Source organism: Carya illinoinensis, chromosome 1, assembly GCF_018687715.1.
Source record: "Carya illinoinensis cultivar Pawnee chromosome 1, C.illinoinensisPawnee_v1, whole genome shotgun sequence".
Classification (NCBI taxonomy): domain Eukaryota; kingdom Viridiplantae; phylum Streptophyta; class Magnoliopsida; order Fagales; family Juglandaceae; genus Carya; species Carya illinoinensis.
Window position 1 is genome coordinate 25,945,684 of NC_056752.1, and position 20,998 is coordinate 25,966,681.

The window sequence follows — 20,998 nt, forward strand, 5'->3', positions numbered from 1 at the left end:
ATAGGTCACCACCCTAACGACGAGTGCCAAGTGTGTAGAAGCAACAAATGTGCACTAAGAAACACGCAGTGGATAACGAATGTCATAACTAAGTACCAGAATTTTTCTTGTTTAATACAAAGCTGTTCAAAACCTACATATTAAAATATTACAAAACACAAATATTGTTTCAAACCAACTATAAAGCATAACTCCAACTCAGAACTTCGGCGGAGCCGCATCCCCGAGCTCAGCCTCCTCCTCCTCCTCCTCGAACTCTGCATCAAAATCTACAGTACCAGAAATGGTGCCGCAGGTAAGTAAAATCCAAACACCACTAGATAAAAACATATAATACTCAAACAATATGCATGAAAGAAAAGCCAATGCACATGTGCCATAAAACCTCATTTTTCCACGCACGCCAAAAACCCGTTTGGCCCAAAAACATAACCTTTAAAAACCAGTCCTCGCCATTATCCCAGATAATGGCCCAAATCAATAAATCACCATTTTTCCAGAAAATGGATCACAAAGCCTCAACACATCCTTGCCATTTTCCCAGAAAATGGCCCGTATCCGAAAACCATAAAAACAATCCAATTATGCATGCACCATGATCTCCCCTAGGGATCATCCGTACACTCTGGCTCTGTGTCACACCGCAGGTAACGACTACGCGTGTGACACCTAAACGAGCGATGCCCAGACTCGCGCCCCACGCGTCCCTGGCCAGGCCATCCTCTAGTCCCCGCCACTCTAGGGACCACGGAATCGACACGACAGCGTTACTGTATCGTGTGATCCAGTCGTCGCCCTACGACAACTCAGGGGATATCACTCAGTATTATCCACTCCCGAGTGACTAGAGGAGCTCCACTGAGATAATAACCCATCCCGGCTTGGGCTCGTGAGACACACGCACCCGAAATTCCATTTATGCCAACAAAACATGATTTTCTCAATTTAAATAAAATGCACGTGCATGCACCATGTAAATGCAATCTCAATGCACAAAACAACCAACCAACCATAAATCAACAACCCAAGCAACTCCATCCTCGATCCATCCGACCCCCGAACTCCTCAGACTCAGTCCGGAATCAACCAACCAACAGCAAATATTTATTGTAAGAGCAAAATATATTTAAATCTAAAAGTAGAGTTTGGAAAATACTTACAGTACTATACGGTATTTTTCGAAAGCTCGCGGCGTTGCAAACGGCGGAGGAAAAGCAACATAACAGTGTAATTTACACTGTGGCCGTGGGTAATAAATTACCCACTTTCGAACGGAGACAAACCAAGACACGAAATTGATAGGGAAGGGTCTAGGGATGTTTATGAAGCTAAAGGAAGTAAGCTTTGGCCATGGGTGGAGGTGGAAACGGCGGTGGAAGGCCAAAAAGGGGCTGAACGGAGTTGAGCTCGTGGGAGCTGCTCCGGCAACGGATCGAGGCTGGAATTGGGTGAGTTAGGTCGGCAAGAGGTAGAGGAAGAAGCTGTGAAAAGATGGTGGCCGAAGGTGGAGCGACGGCGCCGGAATCTGTGAAAATCCGTGTGGCTTGGAGGATGGAGGTGAAACTTGGTGGGGATGTTCACCGGTGGAAGGGGAAGAAAACTGGGTGGGTGGTGTAGGCCATGCTGCCGGCGAGCGGTGGTTCTGGGCTGCCAAAGCAACCCAATTTTATTGAACTATCATAAACAAGACCCTAGGTATATACAAAAGAGAAATAAGTTTTGATTTGAGACAAAATTGGTTAAGGATGGGGAGGGGGAGGATGTGATAAGACAAGGGTGGAGTAGGGTGGTGGATGGCTGGATCGTAGGGAAAGTGTTAAGGGTAAGTTTTTAGACTGCTCTAAAAAGCTTATTAAATGGAGTAAGGGGAAACATATGGACTGTGAGAAAGAAATATTGGTAAAAACCGAGGAGCTTTAAAAATTGTGGGATGAAGAGTGCCCTTAGAACATAGCTGCTATAAAAAATTTGCAAAAGGACCTTGATATATTGCTAGAACAACAAGATCTCAAGTGGAGGCAAAGAGCAAAATTCAACAGGTACCAGATTAGTGACAAAAACACCAAATTTTTTCATTTATATGCAACACAAAGACAAATATATATATATATATATATCAGAGTTATTAATGATGTGCAAGGCAGAACATGGGAGTCACAGACAGATAGTGAAGATGCTTTTACTCAATACTTTAAAGAGATTTTTGGTCCACAAAACCAACCACTAAAGATTTGGACATGTGTTTGAGATGCATTGAAGAAAGGGTGATAGTTGACATGAATGACAGATTGTAGCATGTGTTTATAAGAGAGGAAATAGAAGAAGCCCTTCACCAAATTGCACTTTTAAAACTCCTGGACCTGATGGCTATAATGCTCAATTATTTCAAACATATTGTCATATTGTAGGGGATGAGGTATGTAATACTCTTTTGCAGTTTCTTAATATGGGTAGGATGGATTTGGTAGTGAATTCCACTTTTATTGGTTTAATTCTAAAAGTAAAAGAGCCAACAATTGTTAACCAATTTAGGTCAATAAGTTTATGTAATGTATTGTATAAATTGGCATCCAAAGTGTTAGCTAATAGATTGAAGCATTAGCTGCACCTCATAGTCTAGAGTCATCAAAGTGCTTTTATTCCAAATAGGTTAATCACAAATAATGTGATTACTGCTTATGAGTTGTTACAATGAAGACAAAATAGAAAGGAAGAACAAGCACTATGGCAATCAAATTGGATATGTCAAAGGCTTATGATCAGGTGGAATAAAAGTTTTTGGAGGCAATCATGAAGAATGGGTTTTGGAAGTAGATGGATCAATCTGGTAATGGACTGCATTACCATAGTAAGCTATTCAGTAATTGTGAATGGTAAATTTGGTAGGGCTTTTCAACCAGAAAGAGGGACTAAGCAAGGAAATCCATTATCTCCTTACCTATGCATCTTATGTGAAGCAGGACTTAGTGCTTTGTTAATTCAACAAAAGGAGAGATTAAAGGAGTTGCAGCTGCTAGAGGAGGAGTGAGGGTTAGTCGCATTCTTTTTGTTGATGACAGTTTACTTTTCTATAGAGCAACTACTGATGAATCTCAAAGGATACAAGGCTTGCTATATACTTATGAGAAGGCTTCTGGACAATGCTTGAATAGAGAGAAAACTACTGTTTTTTTTTTTTTTAGTTCAAATACTTGTGCTAACAGGAAGAATGAATTAGTTAGTGCAGTTGGTGTCTCAACAAGCAACAATTATGACAAGTACTTGGGCGTTCCAACCATGGTTGGTAGGTCAAAGTATCAATCTTTTAGAGCTATCAAAGAGAAGATCTAGGCCAAGATATCAAACTGGAAAAATAATTTTTTATCACAGGCAGGAAAAGAAGTAATGCAAAAAGCTGTGATTCAAGCTGTCCCAACATATACTATGAGTGTGTTCAAGTTGCCAAAGAGGTTGCTAAAGGAGAATAATTCAATGATGGGAAAGTTATGGTGGGGAAACAAAAATAACTAGAATAAGATCTATTGGAAGAATTGGAGGAGTGTGAAGGAAGCTAAGAGGGATGGTGGATTAGGTTATTCAACCGTGCTGTGTTGGCAAAGCAAGTGTGGAGGGTGCTAAATAACCCTAACTCTCTTATTGCAACAATTATGAGGTAAAAGTATGTTAGGAATGGTGATGTCCTAAATGAAAAAAAGGGTTTTAATTCTTCTATGATATGTGTGATGCCCCCAAATTCCGTTTGGGATCGAACGGATATTTGAAGCGTCGAGACATGCAACACAAGGTTACCTGCCCTCGTTCATGACATATAAGATGCAATATTCCTAACATGCATCTAACATTATGCAATATTCGCAGCGGATAATTTTTTCTTTAGCAATACTATGCACCAAATTAAAAATATCCCAAATACTTAAAACATACTTCATATATAAAGATCCATTGAATCACTAAGATCACAATACTAGTCCAAAATGGTTATGATCCAAAAGTACTGGAGATGCAACTCCATCGTACAAGTAGTAATTTAACTACTATATTAACATTTAACGACGCACCGTCGTTCAGTCGACTGTGTCTAATTGGTCAGCTCCTGATCCTCCTTCAGGTCCTGTAACAAGACCTACCATTCGGGGGGAATGGTAGTTGGGACTACCACAGTGAGATTCGATTACAAATCTCAACAAGTTAACAAAAACTTTTACACAGGCTAATGATGCATGGATGACAGTAAAAGCATGAATGCATAATCAAATTCATAAGTAATTAAAGCATAACTTGGCGTACAACATAGCATAATTGACATAACTTAAATTGAAACATGAACTGAACTTGACTTGACATGAACTTGATCTGAAAGTTGACTTAGCATGAACTTGCTCTGAAACTTGAATTAACATGAAAAATACATACTCCACAGTTGTTGTGGTCCCATGTATTCTACACATTACAATGCAGTTAAATACATACTCCACAGTTGTTGTGACCTCATGTATTCTACATAAACATGACTTAACATGAAAAATACATACTCCACAGTTGTTGTGGCCCCATGTATTTTACACATCACAATGCAGTTAAATACATACTCCACAATTGTTGTGGCCCCATGTATTCTACATAAACTTGACTTAACATGAAAAATACATACTCCACAGTTGTTGTGGCCCCATGTATTCTACGTGTAAATACATACTCCACAGTTGTTGTGGCCCCATGTATTTTACACAAACTTGATTTAACATGAAAAATATATACTCCACAGTTGTTGTGGCCCCATGTATTTTATGTGTAAATACATACTCCACAGTTGTTGTAGCCCCATGTATTTTACACAAACTTGACTTGAACATAACTTGAAATACATGACCAACTTGAGATAGAAACATTTCGTAATATGACATAACATATAACAGACAACATATTTAACATGACATACTTGTAATGTATAGTAATACATGACAGAATATATTATGTAACAGATAAAAATTGATGACAGAATAAATTCTGTATAATAGACAATTACGTGATAACTTGGCATGGCATGACATATATGATAACATACATACATACACTGTAGTCCTTTTACTTAGCACACATACACAGTAGACTGCTAGTAAGTTAAAAGCTAACTTACCTCGATCTCCGCGTTTCTTATAAAACCTCAAGCGCGATCACGAGGAACTGTAATTAGTGATTCTAAAAGTTAGCACTAAATCATTAATAACTTGAAATATGGAAAATACTAACTTGAAGAATAAAATTTCCATTTTACTCTCTACATGTAGGAAAATGACCGTTTTACCCATAACTTAAGGATTTTGCATACTAACTCCAAAAGTCACCAGCCTCATGTAAATTTTATCCTCAACTCAAATATCACTTTAGAGAAATTTAAAATTAATCACAACTATTAAAACTCCATAGGACCGAAATTCCCATATGCTATTTCCATTGATTTTTGTTTCTAACTTGTTTTGATTAACCTTTTGATCTATAACTTATAAATATGTGATCTTCAAACCAAACCATCACATGGTTTAAAAAGATGTCCTAAAACATATATAAGCTTCTAATTCAAGATCACATGGTTAAAAATTAACCAAAACATAAATTTAGCCAAGAACATCCACACTTTGGCTTATTTGAATATCTCTTTACATAAAATTTCATATCTTTGAAACTAACATCAAATATCTTCAAAATAATAATATAACATGTATATAAGATGCTTAGGATCCTCCAATAAAATTATCAAAGTCATTAGAATAGGTTTAGACCACCAAAGAGTTAAACTTTCTCAAAACAGAAACTGTTTTTCCTCTTCCAGTTTCTAAGTTCCTAAATCTAAGAAAATCTTTCATCAAAACCTTTAACCATGCAAAAATCCTCAACCAATAGTCATATATACATGTTAACAATACTCCATAAAAATTTCGGACCAATATCTATCCATTAGCTTGGTCAAAAACTCCAAACTATAACATATTCTCCAGTTTATCTCCCAGAATGACCTTTCTATAGTTTACACAATATTTGACTGACCAAATGATATTCAAATGGGGCAAATAAGATATCCATGTAAACTAGACTCAAAAAGGAACAACTTATATGAAGGAGACTTTATGATAAAACACTTAAAACAGCTTTGAAATGGGCATGCAAAAGAACTCCTAAAAGCTGTCCGAGAGAAAGTGTTTGATATTCTTTTAAAGAAACATGTAAATGAAGATAATTTCGTGGGGAGGGGTGGCTGGAGAGATACTTATGGATGAGATATGGAAGAGATGAGGCTAGAGTGAGAGTTAAGTGTAGGACTCTCTTACCCGAAGTGAGAGTTAAGTGTAGGACTCTCTTACCCGGAGTGAGAGTGGAGTGTAGGACTCTCTTACCTAATAATATCTACAAAAATTAACTCAAAATATTTTTACCCAATAATATCCACGAAATTAGCTTAAAATATTTTTATCCAATAATATCCACAAAATTAGTTTAAGATATTTTTATCCAATAATATCTACAGTTTTGAACAGACGTTTCGTCCGAAAATATGAAAAAATGTTATTGCACCATAAGACCTTAAATAACTCTCTGAGTCCAATGGCACAAACCATAATACATTTTAACACTTCTAACTATCTCCAATAATCAAAACACACTTATGATATCATAATGAGTAATAACACTAACTATGTTGTTAGCCTAAAACCTATATGATTAATGGATTCGTGAAAACTTATAGACTCTTCAAGAGGTTCCTAAAGTCAATAGAAATTCCACAATTGAATTTCTAGTGGGCTGTTACAATCTCCCCTCCTAAAAAAAAAAATTCGTCCTCGAAATCGAATTAAATAAGAAATAGCAATTTAATGAGGAGGTGTTGTTTACCAACCTACTGTCTATCCCGTATATATTTGCCTTTGAGATTATGTCATTCCTTAACTCTCTTACTTAATCAACAATTATATTATACTTCTTTCTACAAGGTTGGCCAAGTTGTATCGACACACTCTCCAAACATAAAACTTCAAGTAATTAATCTTCCGAAACTCTTCTTTAGAAAAAAATATAGGCGATATACTTTAAGTGTTCTTGTAAATACCATAGTTAGTAAAGAATTCATCAAAATTAAGCCGTTAACCTCTCTCTCTCTCTCACTATTTTTTTTAACAAAATCGGTGGCTCTCTGTTTTAGACCAGACAACTCTGATCCGCATGATTTTTATAGGTCTTCTGTAGCTGTCAGGCGCCGCATAGCTATAACATTACTTTGCTCTTCTGTAGTTGTCAGGCACCGCAGCTATGATACTACATTGCTCTTCTGTAGTTGTCAAGCGCCGCATAGCTATGACACTACTTTGTTCTTCTGTAGATGTCAGGCACCGCAGCTATGATACTATATTGCTCTTGTCTCTTGTAGAGAAATGCTTCACGAGAGATGATTCGTCATAATTTTCTCTATAAAAGAATTATTCAGATCATCTTCTTTCACATCTCATCTTCTTCACTTTTCTGAAATTAGTCTGCATTCTTACTCTGCGATCTCTTTCTGCTTTCTCACTTTGCAATGGCTCATCAATCTTCTTATTATCACTACATGAGGTATTCTGCACCTCGTTCACCAGTTGTTTCTGCTTCTTCCGTAGGTGCTATTATGCAATCTAATAATGATCTGACTAATAAGTCAGATAATGAACTTATCTACGAGCTTGTGAGTCTCGGTACCCGATACTCATCAGCCATTGTCGCATATTCTCAGCGACTACAATTCAGGACTGGTGGGGTTGACAAACTCCACGAGAATATTGCTATCCTTCAACGGCTTCTTATGGAGTCCAACATGAAGATAGAAGCACTAAAGCGAGATAACAGAGATTTAAAATCCTTACTTAAATCTTCTTTTCGAGTGGCTACTCCTTTAGATAGGAAAGGCATGCAGATTTTTGAAGAGCAAGAGCGTTTAAGGATTGAGGCAAAGAGCCTCAAATTTCTGTAATTTTGCTTTATAATAATAAAATAATACTTCACAAATATTCATATTTGTGTTTCTATCTTCTGGTAGATGTTTTATGTGCTCCATTTTATTTCTTTCAGGGATTTTCATATATATGACATGATCCAATAACGCATATAAATATGCATTTAATCATGCATATCCAAACTCTCAGTAATCTTCAAGTTAATAAAAACCTCAAGGAGTTCTACTGGTTTAGGACTAACTTATTTCTTTATAATCGCAACAATCAGTCCTCTTCCTAGGTAGTACTTCGATAACTGACCAGTTAATAATTTAAACTTGAGACTTTCTCTCTTATGATTGTCATAATTCTTATATCCATCATGAGCTATCACTTATTCTAACTCTAAATGATTTGTTCCTAATGTTCACATAAATCTTCAAGACCAAGATTTTACTCTCCATATAATAGTCTCCAAAAGAAGATCGATCTATGTATCCATAAAGATAGTGGTTTGCCAGAAATCATTTACTGGCGGCGTGGTAATACTATTATCATAAATGAATCCTACTAAGGCTAAAGCTTCTCCTAATCAAATTACTCTTCCAAACACAATTCCTATCATATTCTCAGAATCAAAACAATTCTCCAAATATGTGGAATACCATTCATCAATCCTAAATATCCTCTCTCATATTACTAAAAGGTATTCTATATCTACATTGGTATGAACAATAATACTTCTAATGAAAATTGTTACTCTTACCACTAGGGTAACAATTCAGCTTCCAAACTGAATTCTCAAGTACTACCACAATTAATAGAAACAATGACTCGTTTGAATCAAACAATGTACAATTTACCAATCCCAATGACTTGACATACTCCAAAATAACCAAAATACAATACTACCATCAATTGCAATCGGATCAACCTTAACTATGTTTAACCACACATAGGTCCTAGTAAAATACTAGTGACGATACCAGCTCCTGCAGTTCCTGGAGCGCCAGCATCTACATCTCTCTGAGTGACAGCATATACTCTAATGGGTATGTGCACTTGCCGTAGTTGTGGATGTCTAAACACGTTGGTCAGCAAACTTACCACCTCAGTTAATCCTTCATCCATCGGGAAATTTTGATCCTCTTGATTGTTATCTCCCTTACGATTCCGAGGTATTCTACCATTAGTCATGTGTCCCTTTTTGAAACACACGAGTATATGTATTAAAACCACATACTACTTTTCATACCTTAAGAAATTCAAGCCTACTTACGACTAAAATTTCAAGCCAAATGTTTGGTGCATTTCCTAAGGACATGTGGATTTACTGCCCAGAGACGTATTGCTCTGATACCACCCTGTGACGCCCCCAAATTCCGTTTGGGATCAAACGGACATTTGAAGCGTCGAGACATGCAACACAAGGTTACCTGCCCTCGTTCATGACATATAAGATGCAATATTCCTAACATGCATCTAACATTATGCAATATTCGCAGCGGATAATTTTTTCTTTAGCAATACTATGCACCAAATTAAAAATATCCCAAATACTTAAAACATACTTCATATATAAAGATCCATTAAATAACTAAGATCACAACATTAGTCCAAAATGGTTATGATCCAAAAGTACTGGAGATGCAACTCCATCGTACAAGTAGTAATTTAACTACTATATTAACATTTAACGACGCACCGTCGTTCAGTCGACTGTGTCTAATTGGTCAGCTCTTGATCCTCCTTCAGGTCCTGTAACAAGACCTACCATTCGGGGGGAATGGTAGTTGGGACTACCACAGTGAGATTTGATTACAAATCTCAGCAAGTTAACAAAAACTTTTACACAGGCTAATGATGCATGGATGACAGTAAAAGCATGAATGCATAATCAAATTCATAAGTAATTAAAGCATAACTTGGTGTACAACATAGCATAATTGACATAACTTAAATTGAAACATGAACTGAACTTGACTTGACATGAACTTGATCTGAAAGTTGACTTAGCATGAACTTGCTCTGAAACTTGAATTAACATGAAAAATACATACTCCACAGTTGTTGTGGCCCCATGTATTCTACACATTACAATGCAGTTAAATACATACTCCACAGTTATTGTGACCCCATGTATTTTACATAAACTTGACTTAACATGAAAAATACATACTCCACAGTTGTTGTGGCCCCATGTATTCTATGTGTAAATACATACTCCACAGTTGTTGTGGCCCAATGTATTTTACACATCACAATGCAGTTAAATACATACTCCACAGTTGTTGTGGCCCCATGTATTCTACATAAACTTGACTTAACATGAAAAATACATACTCCACAGTTGTTGTGGCCCCATGTATTCTACGTGTAAATACATACTCCACAGTTGTTGTGGCCCCATGTATTTTACACAAACTTGATTTAACATGAAAAATACATACTCCACAGTTGTTGTGGCCCCATGTATTTTACGTGTAAATACATACTCCACAGTTGTTGTAGCCCCATGTATTTTACACAAACTTGACTTGAACATAACTTGAAATACATGACCAACTTGAGATAGAAACATTTCGTAATATGACATAACATATAACAGACAACATATTTAACATGACATACTTGTAATGTATAGTAATACATGACAGAATATATTATGTAACAGATAAAAATTGATGACAGAATAAATTCTGTATAATAGACAATTACGTGATAACTTGGCATGGCATGACATATATGATAACATACATACATACACTGTAGTTCTTTTACTTAGCACACATACACAGTAGACTGCTAGTAAGTTAAAAGCTAACTTACCTCGATCTCCGCGTTTCTTATAAAACCTCAAGCGCGATCACGAGGAACTGTAATTAGTGATTCTAAAAGTTAACACTAAATCATTAATAACTTGAAATATGAAAAATACTAACTTGAAGAATAAAATTTCCATTTTACTCTCTACATGTAGGAAAATGACCGTTTTACCCATAACTTAAGGATTTTGCATACTAACTCCAAAAGTCACCAAAATTTACATGCCTCATGTAAATTTTATTCTCAACTCAAATATCACTTTAGAGAAATTTAAAATTAATCACAACTATTAAAACTCCATAGGACCGAAATTCCCATATGCTATTTCCATTGATTTTTGTTTCTAACTTGTTTTGATTAACCTTTTGATCTATGACTTATAAATATGTGATCTTCAAACCAAACCATCACATGGTTTAAAAAGATGTCCTAAAACATATATAAGCTTCTAATTCAAGATCACATGGTTAAAAATTAACCAAAACATAAATTTAGCCAAGAACATCCACACTTTGGCTTATTTGAATATCTCTTTACATAAAATTTCATATCTTTGAAACTAACATCAAATATCTTCAAAATAATAATATAACATGTATATAAGATGCTTAGGATCCTTCAATAAAATTATCAAAGTCATTAGAATAGGTTTAGACCACCAAAGAGTTAAACTTTCTCAAAACAGAAACTGTTTTTCCTCTTCCAGTTTCTAAGTTTCTAAATCTAAGAAAATCTTTCATCAAAACCTTTAATCATGCAAAAATCCTCAACCAATAGTCATATATACATGTTAACAATACTCCATAAAAATTTCGGACCAATATCTATCCATTAGCTTTGTCAAAAACTCCAAACTATAACATATTCTCCAGTTTATCTCCCAGAATGACCTTTCTATAGTTTACATAATATTTGACTGACCAAATGATATTAAAATGGGGCAAATAAGATATCCATGTAAACTAGACTCAAAAAGGAACAACTTATATGAAGGAGACTTTATGATAAAACACTTACAACAGCTTTGAAATGGGCATGCAAAAGAACTCCTAAAAGCTGTCCGAGAGAAAGTGTTTGATATTCTTTTAAAGAAACGTGTAAATGAAGATAATTTCGTGGGGAGGGGTGGCTGGAGAGATACTTATGGATGAGATATGGAAGAGATGAGGCTAGAGTGAGAGTTAAGTGTAGGACTCTCTTACCCGAAGTGAGAGTTAAGTGTAGGACTCTCTTACCCAGAGTAAGAGTAGAGTGTAGGACTATCTTACCTAATAATATCTACAAAAATCAACTCAAGATATTTTTACCCAATAATATCCATGAAATTAGCTTAAAATATTTTTATCCAATAATATCCACAAAATTAGTTTAAGATATTTTTATCTAATAATATCTACAGTTTTGAACAGACGTTTCGTCCAAAAATATGAAAAAGTGTTATTGCGCCATAAGACCTTAAATAACTCTTTGAGTCTAATGGCACAAACCATAATACATTTTGACACTTCTAACTATCTCCAATAATCAAAACACACTTATGATATCATAATGAGTAATAACACTAACTATGTTGTTAGCCTAAAACCTATATGATTAATGGATTCGTGAAAACTTATAGACTCTTCAAGAGGTTCCTAAAGTCAATAGAAATTCCACAATTGAATTTCTAGCGGGCTGTTACAATATGGCAGAGTTTATGGTCCTCAATAACTTTAATCAAAGCTGGATGCACTTGGAGAGTTGGTGATGGGATTAACACTAGTATATGGCATGATAAGTGGGTTCTAAGAAAAGTTTCTATTAAGATACAATCTCCTCTACAAATACTGAGTAGTGATGCTACTGTTTCAGAATTGATTGATAAAGAGATGGGTTGTTGGAAGACAGATGTGCTATCTTAGATTTTTCAGAAGGATGAGGTGGAACTTATTAGTAAGATTCCACTAAGCAAAAGAAATGCTCAAGATAAATTGATATAGGGATACACTGCAAATAGATTTTTTAGTGTGAGAAGTGCTTATTATTTGCGACAAACCTTACAAGACAAATGGAAGGAGAATGTTCTGGTGCAGAAATAGGGTTGATAAACTAGAAACATATGTGTAATTTAAATGTGCCAATAAAGATTAAACTATTTGTGTGAAAGGTTGTACATGACATCTTACCTACTTCACAAAATTTGGTTACAGGAAGAGTGGTCGAATCTATAAAAGGGAGGTTGAGTAGTGTTACATGTTTTGTGGACTTGTCCGCAAGTGATGTATGGGCTGTTTCTCAATGTCCAATACATAAATGGCCTGCTTCATTTCCAGATTTTTCTGTATTATGTTCAGATATGTCCACTAAGCTATCTGTGGATGATTTTCAACTGGCTTATTTCATTTTGAGAAGGATATGGATCAGAAGAAACCATGTAGTCCATGGGAAAGCTCTTAAGAGTCCTCAATAGGTGGTAATGGCAGCTACATCAAATAGGGATTCATTTTTTAGATCACTAATCTGAGAAAACATAGGTGCTATTCATAGTGCAGTTGACAGAGGTGAGGTAAGATGGAAGAAACCAAGTCACCTATGGCTAAAAGCTAACGGGGATGCCTTGGTTTGTACAAAATAGAATAAAGTAGGCCTTGGCATTATTTTTAGGGATGAACAAGGGGAGGTCATGGCATGTGTTTGTGCACAGATAAAACCTTGTGTCAAGGCTGTGATTGCAGAAGGGATGGCTCTGAGAAGGGCAATGGAAGTTTGTGTAGACTTGGGGTTTGTAAGGGTAGTGTTTGAAGGTGATTCATAGATTCTTGTTAAAGCTCCTACTAGTGAAGAGATCTAAGTACTGACTATGGGACAGTAACTCATGAGGTTAGAGTTATGCTATCAAAAAGACCAAGTTGGCAGATTGTTTTTGTTCATCGTGAAGCAAATTGTGCTGCTCATCAACTAGCAAAACTTGCTCTAGTGTTTGAAAGTGAGCAAATTTGGATTAAGGATGGCCCAATGCAGATTATGTCTACTGTTTTGATTGAACAGTTTATGTAATGTTGACAGAATTTTCTGTCTTTACATTTTTACATCAATAGAAATCCTATTATTTCAATATATATCACAAACACAAACATTTTTCAATTTGAAATTACCAACTTTTTCAGCTAATCATTACAAGTTTCCTAAACTTCAAAACAAAATACAAAAAATAATTCAATTTTTTCAAATATAAAAAAATATATATATATTAAAAATTTATATTCTAACAATATTTTAACATTATAATATTTTTAATTATATTATTGATTAATTATTTAAGATTATATATTCATATTGATTAATTATTTTGAAAGATTGGCTATTCTAGAATCTAACAATAATGATTTTGAAAAGCTCTAATAATATTTGAATAGAATATTTTTAATATACATTTTTTTTGAGAAAATATTTTTAATATATATATATATATAATTATATATATATGTATATGTATATATGCCTTTTTCAATTAAATAACCAATTCTTGATATTTTCGTAAGTTTTAATTCAAGTGGTTTATTCATGAAACCATTAAATTATATCACATTAGTAAATATTTTCTTTTATTAGTAATCAAGAAATCTTAATCATAAGAATAGGCAAAATCCAAGTACACAACAAGTTTACATGAGCATTACCTAACTAGAATTTACAACTGATAATAAAAAGTCATGGAAATTTAATCCAATATGAACAATGGCCCCCACCCATGAAAACAGACCAAAAAAAGAAAAAAAAAAAAAATCAACTCCTCCATTGTTCTCTTGTGGTTTTCAAAAATTCTATCATTTCGCTCCCTCCAAATACACCAACACATACATGTATAGACCATTTTCCAAATTGATGCAACTTGTGAGTTACCTCGGAGACCATTCCACCTTGCTAGAAAATCCACAAAGCTAAAGGGCATCACCCATGATAATCCAAGTCCAATAAAAAAAAATCATCCCACATGGTATTGGTCATCTCACAATTAGGAACAAATGGTTGACTGATTCACCATCTTTCTTACACATGCAACACCAATCCAACATCATTACCTGAGTTTCCTTAGGTTATCTGTGGTAAGAATTTTGCCCAGTGCTACTGTCCAAACAAAAAGTTACTTTTGAATGAGTTTTAGTTTGCCCAATACTCTTGCATGGGAATGTGGGTATGCTTGGGCTTGTTAAAACTTTGTGAAAAGATCTGACTGTAAATTTACCTTTCTTGGAAGGGATTCAACTCATCCTATCCATGGTACCTTTGATTATACGTCCAAAATACAATGCCGTATAGAACTCTAAGATAACCTCCAACTCCTAGTCTTGGGTTGCCCTAGTGAAATTAACATCCATTGAGGGAGACCACTAGAAAAAGCCAAGAGATCCACTATCATTGCATCCTTTACTCGTGCGAGCTCAAATATGGTGAGAAAAGTATCTTGGAGACTTCGTTCACCACACAATTTGTCATACCAAAATCTAACATGAGAACCATCATCCACTACAATATGTGTATGTCTTCGGAAGATCTCCTGACTCTTCCTAATGTATTTCCACAAACCAACCCCAAGTGGGCTGGGTACCTCATTCGAGCACCAACCACCCCATGCCTCCCCAACTTGTGCACCTATAACAAACTTCCACAAGGCCTCCCTTTCGTGTTGGTACCATTTACCCAATAGGGCTTTGTTGAAATTCATCAAGTTTTGAATTCCCAATCCACTTCCAAAGAATGGAGTACAAACCATGGATCAATTGACTAGATGGAACTTGAACTTTTCTGGGAGTAGGAACAAGGACAAAATATTGGTGGGAAGGTCAGAGAGAGTATACTTTTAATCAAAATGAGTCAATGTTAATAAGACATGGATGAAATTTTTTTCCATTATTTCATTTAAATGAATAGTTATATTTAAAATATTTTATTTAATTTAATTTAAAAAATTTTTAACATAAATCTTAATTATAAAATTTTAAAATAAATTTTACTTTAATTTTTAAAAAAAATTTAAAATAAAACTTTTTAATCATTTTTATTGCCCAGTTACCGTATCACTGTACAGGGAGTCACCGCAGGGGAATTAAAATCAGCCCGACTCTTCCCCTTCTTTCCGTTGCATCCATGCCAGTCCGTTGGTCCGAGACTGAAAGAACCATTGTCAAAATTGCACAGAGGTGCTTAAGTGTCTAATCCAGAACCCCAGCGAACTCGCGAAATCTAGTCGTACTAGAGTTTTCACTTTTCATTTCCTCCTACTTCTCCATCTCTCTATTCCCGGTCTGATTACTGACGGTATTTGCTACACGTGAAGATAAATTTTGGGCAGCGGAAGCTAAATTTCTCGAACTTTTTCATCCCAATGCGGGGCATTTGGCCTTGAAATCAAGCACTCTGGTATGGTTTTGGTACGTACTTATATTTTATTTATGGCGAAGTTATAAATGTCGTCAGGACGTTTTTGTGACCCTAATTTAGTTATTGAAGTGAGGTAGAGTTAAGATGGGAAGGTTGAAGAAGAACACACTTTTTCGGTTCCTGTGGACCTTTGTTTGAGTTGACAATGTTTTGAAGCATAAAGATATATATTCATTGTTTACAAGGAGAAAACTGATAAGTAATTAAGGAGAATTAGGTTAAATTGATTCGTGAATACCATTATGCAAATCCGGAAATCACTTCAGTCCCAGGAATTTTACCAGAAGTGAAAATTGTTACAAACTGAAGTGGCTACTGCGCCTTAAGTCATGTGAATCATACTTGCCCATGAGTTACATTTGACACCATAACTGATGACCGGGTCAGTTTCTAACTGAGTTTTGAAAATTTTAGTGCTCCTAAGTCCTAAAGTTACCCATCCAACTAAGATTGTGAATGTTGTACTTAGAAAATTTGACTCTAACCTGTTGAGTAACCTGGTTATTGTGTGGTATTGTAACGATTCTTGTATTTATGCATTCACAGTAGTTGTGCTTGGGATCTGTTCTACTCAATTTTCTTAGCAGTATCTATTGGCATGGATATAAGCGTTTTGCTTTGGTGCACAAAGTTTTCAATACTTGCCACAATGTGCATAGATTTTGTTCTATGCACAAATGTAAACAAGGCATAATATTGTAAGAACATAATAGTACCTGGATGCGCCTTTTTGTGTTTTTAGTGAAATTTTATCACTTAAAAAAATAAAAAAAATCAGAACAGCCTTGTTGTTCCACACTTAATAAGTGTCTGCATAAATGTAAAACAATTACCGTGATGATAAGTGATGGAAAAGGCAAGTCTTGTGAGGGAAAATGCAGTGGGCATGGAGACAAAGGAGACTCCAGCCCATCAGTTGTCATGCATAAATATAGTTAGGGACACTTACCTGAGGTCTCCCATTTAGCTCATATTTTAATTTTTTTTATAAGTAAAAATTTATTAATGTCAATAGGCAAAGCCAAGTACACTTTATGTATACAAGAGAAAACAACTACTTGGGAGAAGCTCAGATTTTAATATAATTCAACCAGAATATGAATACATTAATACAGACTTGATCCCCATCATGAGCATTCAAAATGTCAAACAGTATTCCTCAAAGAATGATAGTTTTTTTCTCTCCACTTATTTATAAAAAAAGAAAAAAAAAAAGGAGTTTTTCCTCCCCACTTGATTGCCAATGTAAATTGCAATTGAATGTAATTTTCTCGCCCATGCTATTTCTTTATATGAGTAACCAGTTGAGGGCTTCCAAATTTGTTCTATAAACAAAAGTTGGTGCATCCGGTGGAAGTATTAACGCTGCTTTTTCACTATGTGAATTTAAAATATGTCTGTAGGATGTTGCTTAATTCCATCAATTTTGTCTCTTTTTTTGGTAGGTTGATAATGGCAAGCACCTCTGGTCAAGGATATAAAATAAACCGAAATTATAGGTGTTGGCTAACTGAAACTTTTGATGGCCATGATACAGCTGATGATGATCTATCAGATAATCTGGATGGAAATGATGACATGATTCAACCATCCCTTCAAACTTTTCCTTCAAGTTTGGTACCTCTGGAACCATTTGTTGGCATGCAGTTTGAATCAGCAGAGGATGCTAGAGAATTTTACGAGATGTATGGCAGGCATCTAGGATTTACCATACGGAATAACCGCACACGTCGTTCACTCAAAGATAACTCAATAATTGGTCGGGAATTTGTTTGCTCGAAGGAAGGTTTCCGTATAGGAAGGCAAGCAAATAGAAAAAATGGAGTTCTTCCATCACGACAAGCCACTAGAGAGGGATGCAATGCAATGATGAGGATAGCTGCCAAGGATGGGGGAAAGTGGGCTATATATGGTTTTGTAAAAGAGCATAACCATGAGCTGAATCCTAGCAAAGTTCCACCTCGACGATCTCATAGGCTAGCGTTCTGTGAGGTATGTTTGTGGGTTTATTTGTCGAGGATTATGCATATTATGAGAACTATAGATTTGATTGTTTCCAACAAGCACTTGAAAAAAAAAAATGTGAATTTCATTGTTAGTTCACATCTGTGAGACCTAAAACCATTTAGGATGGAATTGGAAAGCAAAACTGGATATGAATTGCTATAATTTCTATCATGTGTTTGTTATATTTATCTTCATTACAATTTATTCATTTTTTTTAATTGGGTAATTTCATGCCAACCAAAAAATTTTGAGAGAAAAAAAAAACTTTCTGAAGGTGCCCGAGAATTGAAATTACATGAGTTGGTTTTCACATCCTGCCACGTATTGTTGGCTACTGATTTGAAACAGTGAAAATCTCTAGCTTTCTAAGCTATCTATGTTAACCATTTCTGATTAAAGTTACCAATTACTAGATCTGATTTGCCAATAGAAGTTTCAAATTTCTGGGCTGTTTCTGGAAGTTTCAAATTGTCCTTAGTGCAGGTGCTCCTAGATTTGATGATGTAGAAGATCCTATTATTTTCTTTCTGCATGACAACTCAATCCTTTCACCCATAACATAAACTATATCTGCTTTTATATGCTTTCACAAATGCACAATTCTCCCATGCATTTACACTGCAGCTGTAAAATAATAAAGGCTCAAAGACTAGTGATTGCCCCGAATGAGATGATATTTATGAGTTCACTTGTATGTGTAGATGCCTGTACGATTGCCTCGAACCATACCAAACATGTAATTAGTCACCTATCCAATACAAATTCTTATTTATGCTTTAGCTTCAGGCTATCGTAGTATTGTTTCTTTAAATGTATTTAGTTGATGTTGGGTACATACATGTCCTATGGGTTATGGATAACGTGTCTCCTCTTCAATCTTTTGCTTCATGATGATGGCGGGTTTTGCCTGAAATTTGCTATCCCCCTTGTGGTTCCCTAAAGCATGAATGGACATACCCATTCTTGTGGTTAATCTTGTGTTTGATCTCGCTCTCTCTCTCTCTCTCTCTCTAAAAAAAACATTTCATTTCATTAGAACAATATGGAGTCATCATCACCAAGGATAGTGGATGTATTTTTTTATATAAGTAGATAGTGGATGTATTTTAGTATCATTTCTTAAAATGCCAATTGAAAAATTATATTTGGAAGTCAGCTTATTGACATACCTTGTACACCACTGATATGTAAGTAGACCACATAAGATAGCATAAAAAAATATTTGTGTTTTGAATTTTTTTATGATTGTCCAGGGTCTCACTATAAGCAGTATGTTTACCTATCGACTTCTAAGTAGTACAACTCATGCTGGTTTTATTGTATCTCTCTTACCCAAGCATTTCATGTCTGTAAGGCATTTAAATGTGCAAAAAGGCAGACTTGCTTCTACTATTTGGAGTGCAAAGCAAGCCTTCCAACTTTTTGTTTAAGGAGATGCTTGGTGAATAAGATGGGATGAGAATTTTGTGAATGGTAGTAAGATGGTTTGAGTTAAGTATTTATTGGATTTTGAGAAAGGAGATAGAAAAGGTTGAATAAAAAATATTATAAAGTTAAAATATTATTAGAATATAATATTTTAATATTATTTTTGTTTTGGGATTTGAAAATTTTGAATCGTTTTTTATTTTTTATATGAAAATTTGGGAAAGTTGTAATTATTAGTTTGAAAAAATTGTAATGCTTAGTTTGAAAGTATTTGTATTTAAATGATGTTTGGGAAGGAGATAGATGGGATGAGATGAAACATGTTTCCAAACATCCCCTAAGTTCTTCCCTATAGAAGGAAATAGGGACAAAAGTATATTGTTCTGAAGATCCCCGTGGTTAGAAGCTAATTTTCTGAGTTTATATATTGGCCTAAAGCATTGACTTTTTAAGAATTTGAGAAATTAATCAACTTGTAAGGTTAGGACCATCCATTTTCTTTTTGGTCCAGTCAAATGATGAGTTATGATCCCCAGATCGGGCCAAGTACAATATATGCTTGTTGGTACTATCAATTGATGAGTTCAACCCCCAGCAACCATCTGCCACTCCTTTTTCAAAAAATATTTCCTTTCTCATAATTCAAACCCTGTAATCTTTCTTATAAGCTTGCAATTCCACAGGTTCTAGTACATCTAATTTCTCTCTTTTCAGGATGAGAAAGATTTGAAAATCCGGGAACTAACCACGGAGCTGCATCGTGAGAAAAAGAAATCTGCAGCTTACCAGCAGCAACTACAGTTGGTTTTAAAATATATTGAGGACCATACTCAGAGGCTGTCATTAAAAGTTGAAGTGGCAGCTAACAACATGAGAGAACTAGAGTCTGAGGAGCAAGACAGTGCACGATCTGAGTAGTGTGTCGAGTGAACAAGATATAATTAATTGTGATTTGTATCTGATTTATCCAGTTAAATGGATAAGATCCTTTAAAACAGTTTGGGAATCACTTTATATGGCTCTTTCTGCATCCATGGCTAGCCGCCTGCATTTCTTAATAAGGTCCTGTAAAGTTTTCTTTCAACGCCCCCTACCTTTTTTCCTAAATGCTCTACAGAATAGATTGTCAAGCATTACAATTTTACCACGACTAAGTTGAGGTTTGGATAATGTTGAGATGAGATGAGATGAGATGAATTGAGATAAAAATTAAAAGTTAAATAATATATTATTAATATTTTTTATATTATTGTTATTTTGGGATTTGAAAAAGTTGAATTGTTTATTATATTTTGTGTAGAAATTTGAAAAAGTTGTATTGATTAGATGAGATGAGATGAGATAAGATCGACTCTCAA

The 20,998-nt window shown here is 35.1% G+C and overlaps 1 protein-coding gene across 4 annotated transcripts; it reads left to right on the forward strand.

Annotated features, from left to right (window-relative positions):
- The first annotated feature begins 15,855 nt into the window (after positions 1–15,855).
- On the forward strand, positions 15,856–20,724 carry LOC122314039 (protein FAR1-RELATED SEQUENCE 5-like). 4 transcript variants are annotated; one of them, XM_043129421.1, is made up of 3 exons: positions 15,856–16,195; positions 17,651–18,197; positions 20,355–20,724. In XM_043129421.1, the coding sequence occupies exons 2-3, from the start codon at positions 17,658–17,660 to the stop codon at positions 20,556–20,558; spliced, it is 744 nt and encodes a 247-aa protein (XP_042985355.1). In that variant the 5' UTR covers positions 15,856–16,195; positions 17,651–17,657; the 3' UTR covers positions 20,559–20,724. The 4 variants fall into 4 exon arrangements, with proteins under 4 accessions (XP_042985355.1, XP_042985367.1, XP_042985360.1 ...); XM_043129433.1 differs by having other exon boundaries at positions 17,743–18,197; XM_043129426.1 differs by having other exon boundaries at positions 15,856–16,184.
- Positions 20,725–20,998: the final 274 nt, after the last annotated feature.

Excerpts from the sequence above, each read along its gene's own strand:
- LOC122314039 (XM_043129421.1), top strand. The coding sequence starts at position 17,658 with ATGGCAAGCACCTCTGGTCAAGGATATAAAATAAACCGAAATTATAGG. Across the intron at positions 18,198-20,354 it reads ATAGGCTAGCGTTCTGTGAG|GATGAGAAAGATTTGAAAAT; the intron begins GTATGTTTGTGG and ends CTCTCTTTTCAG.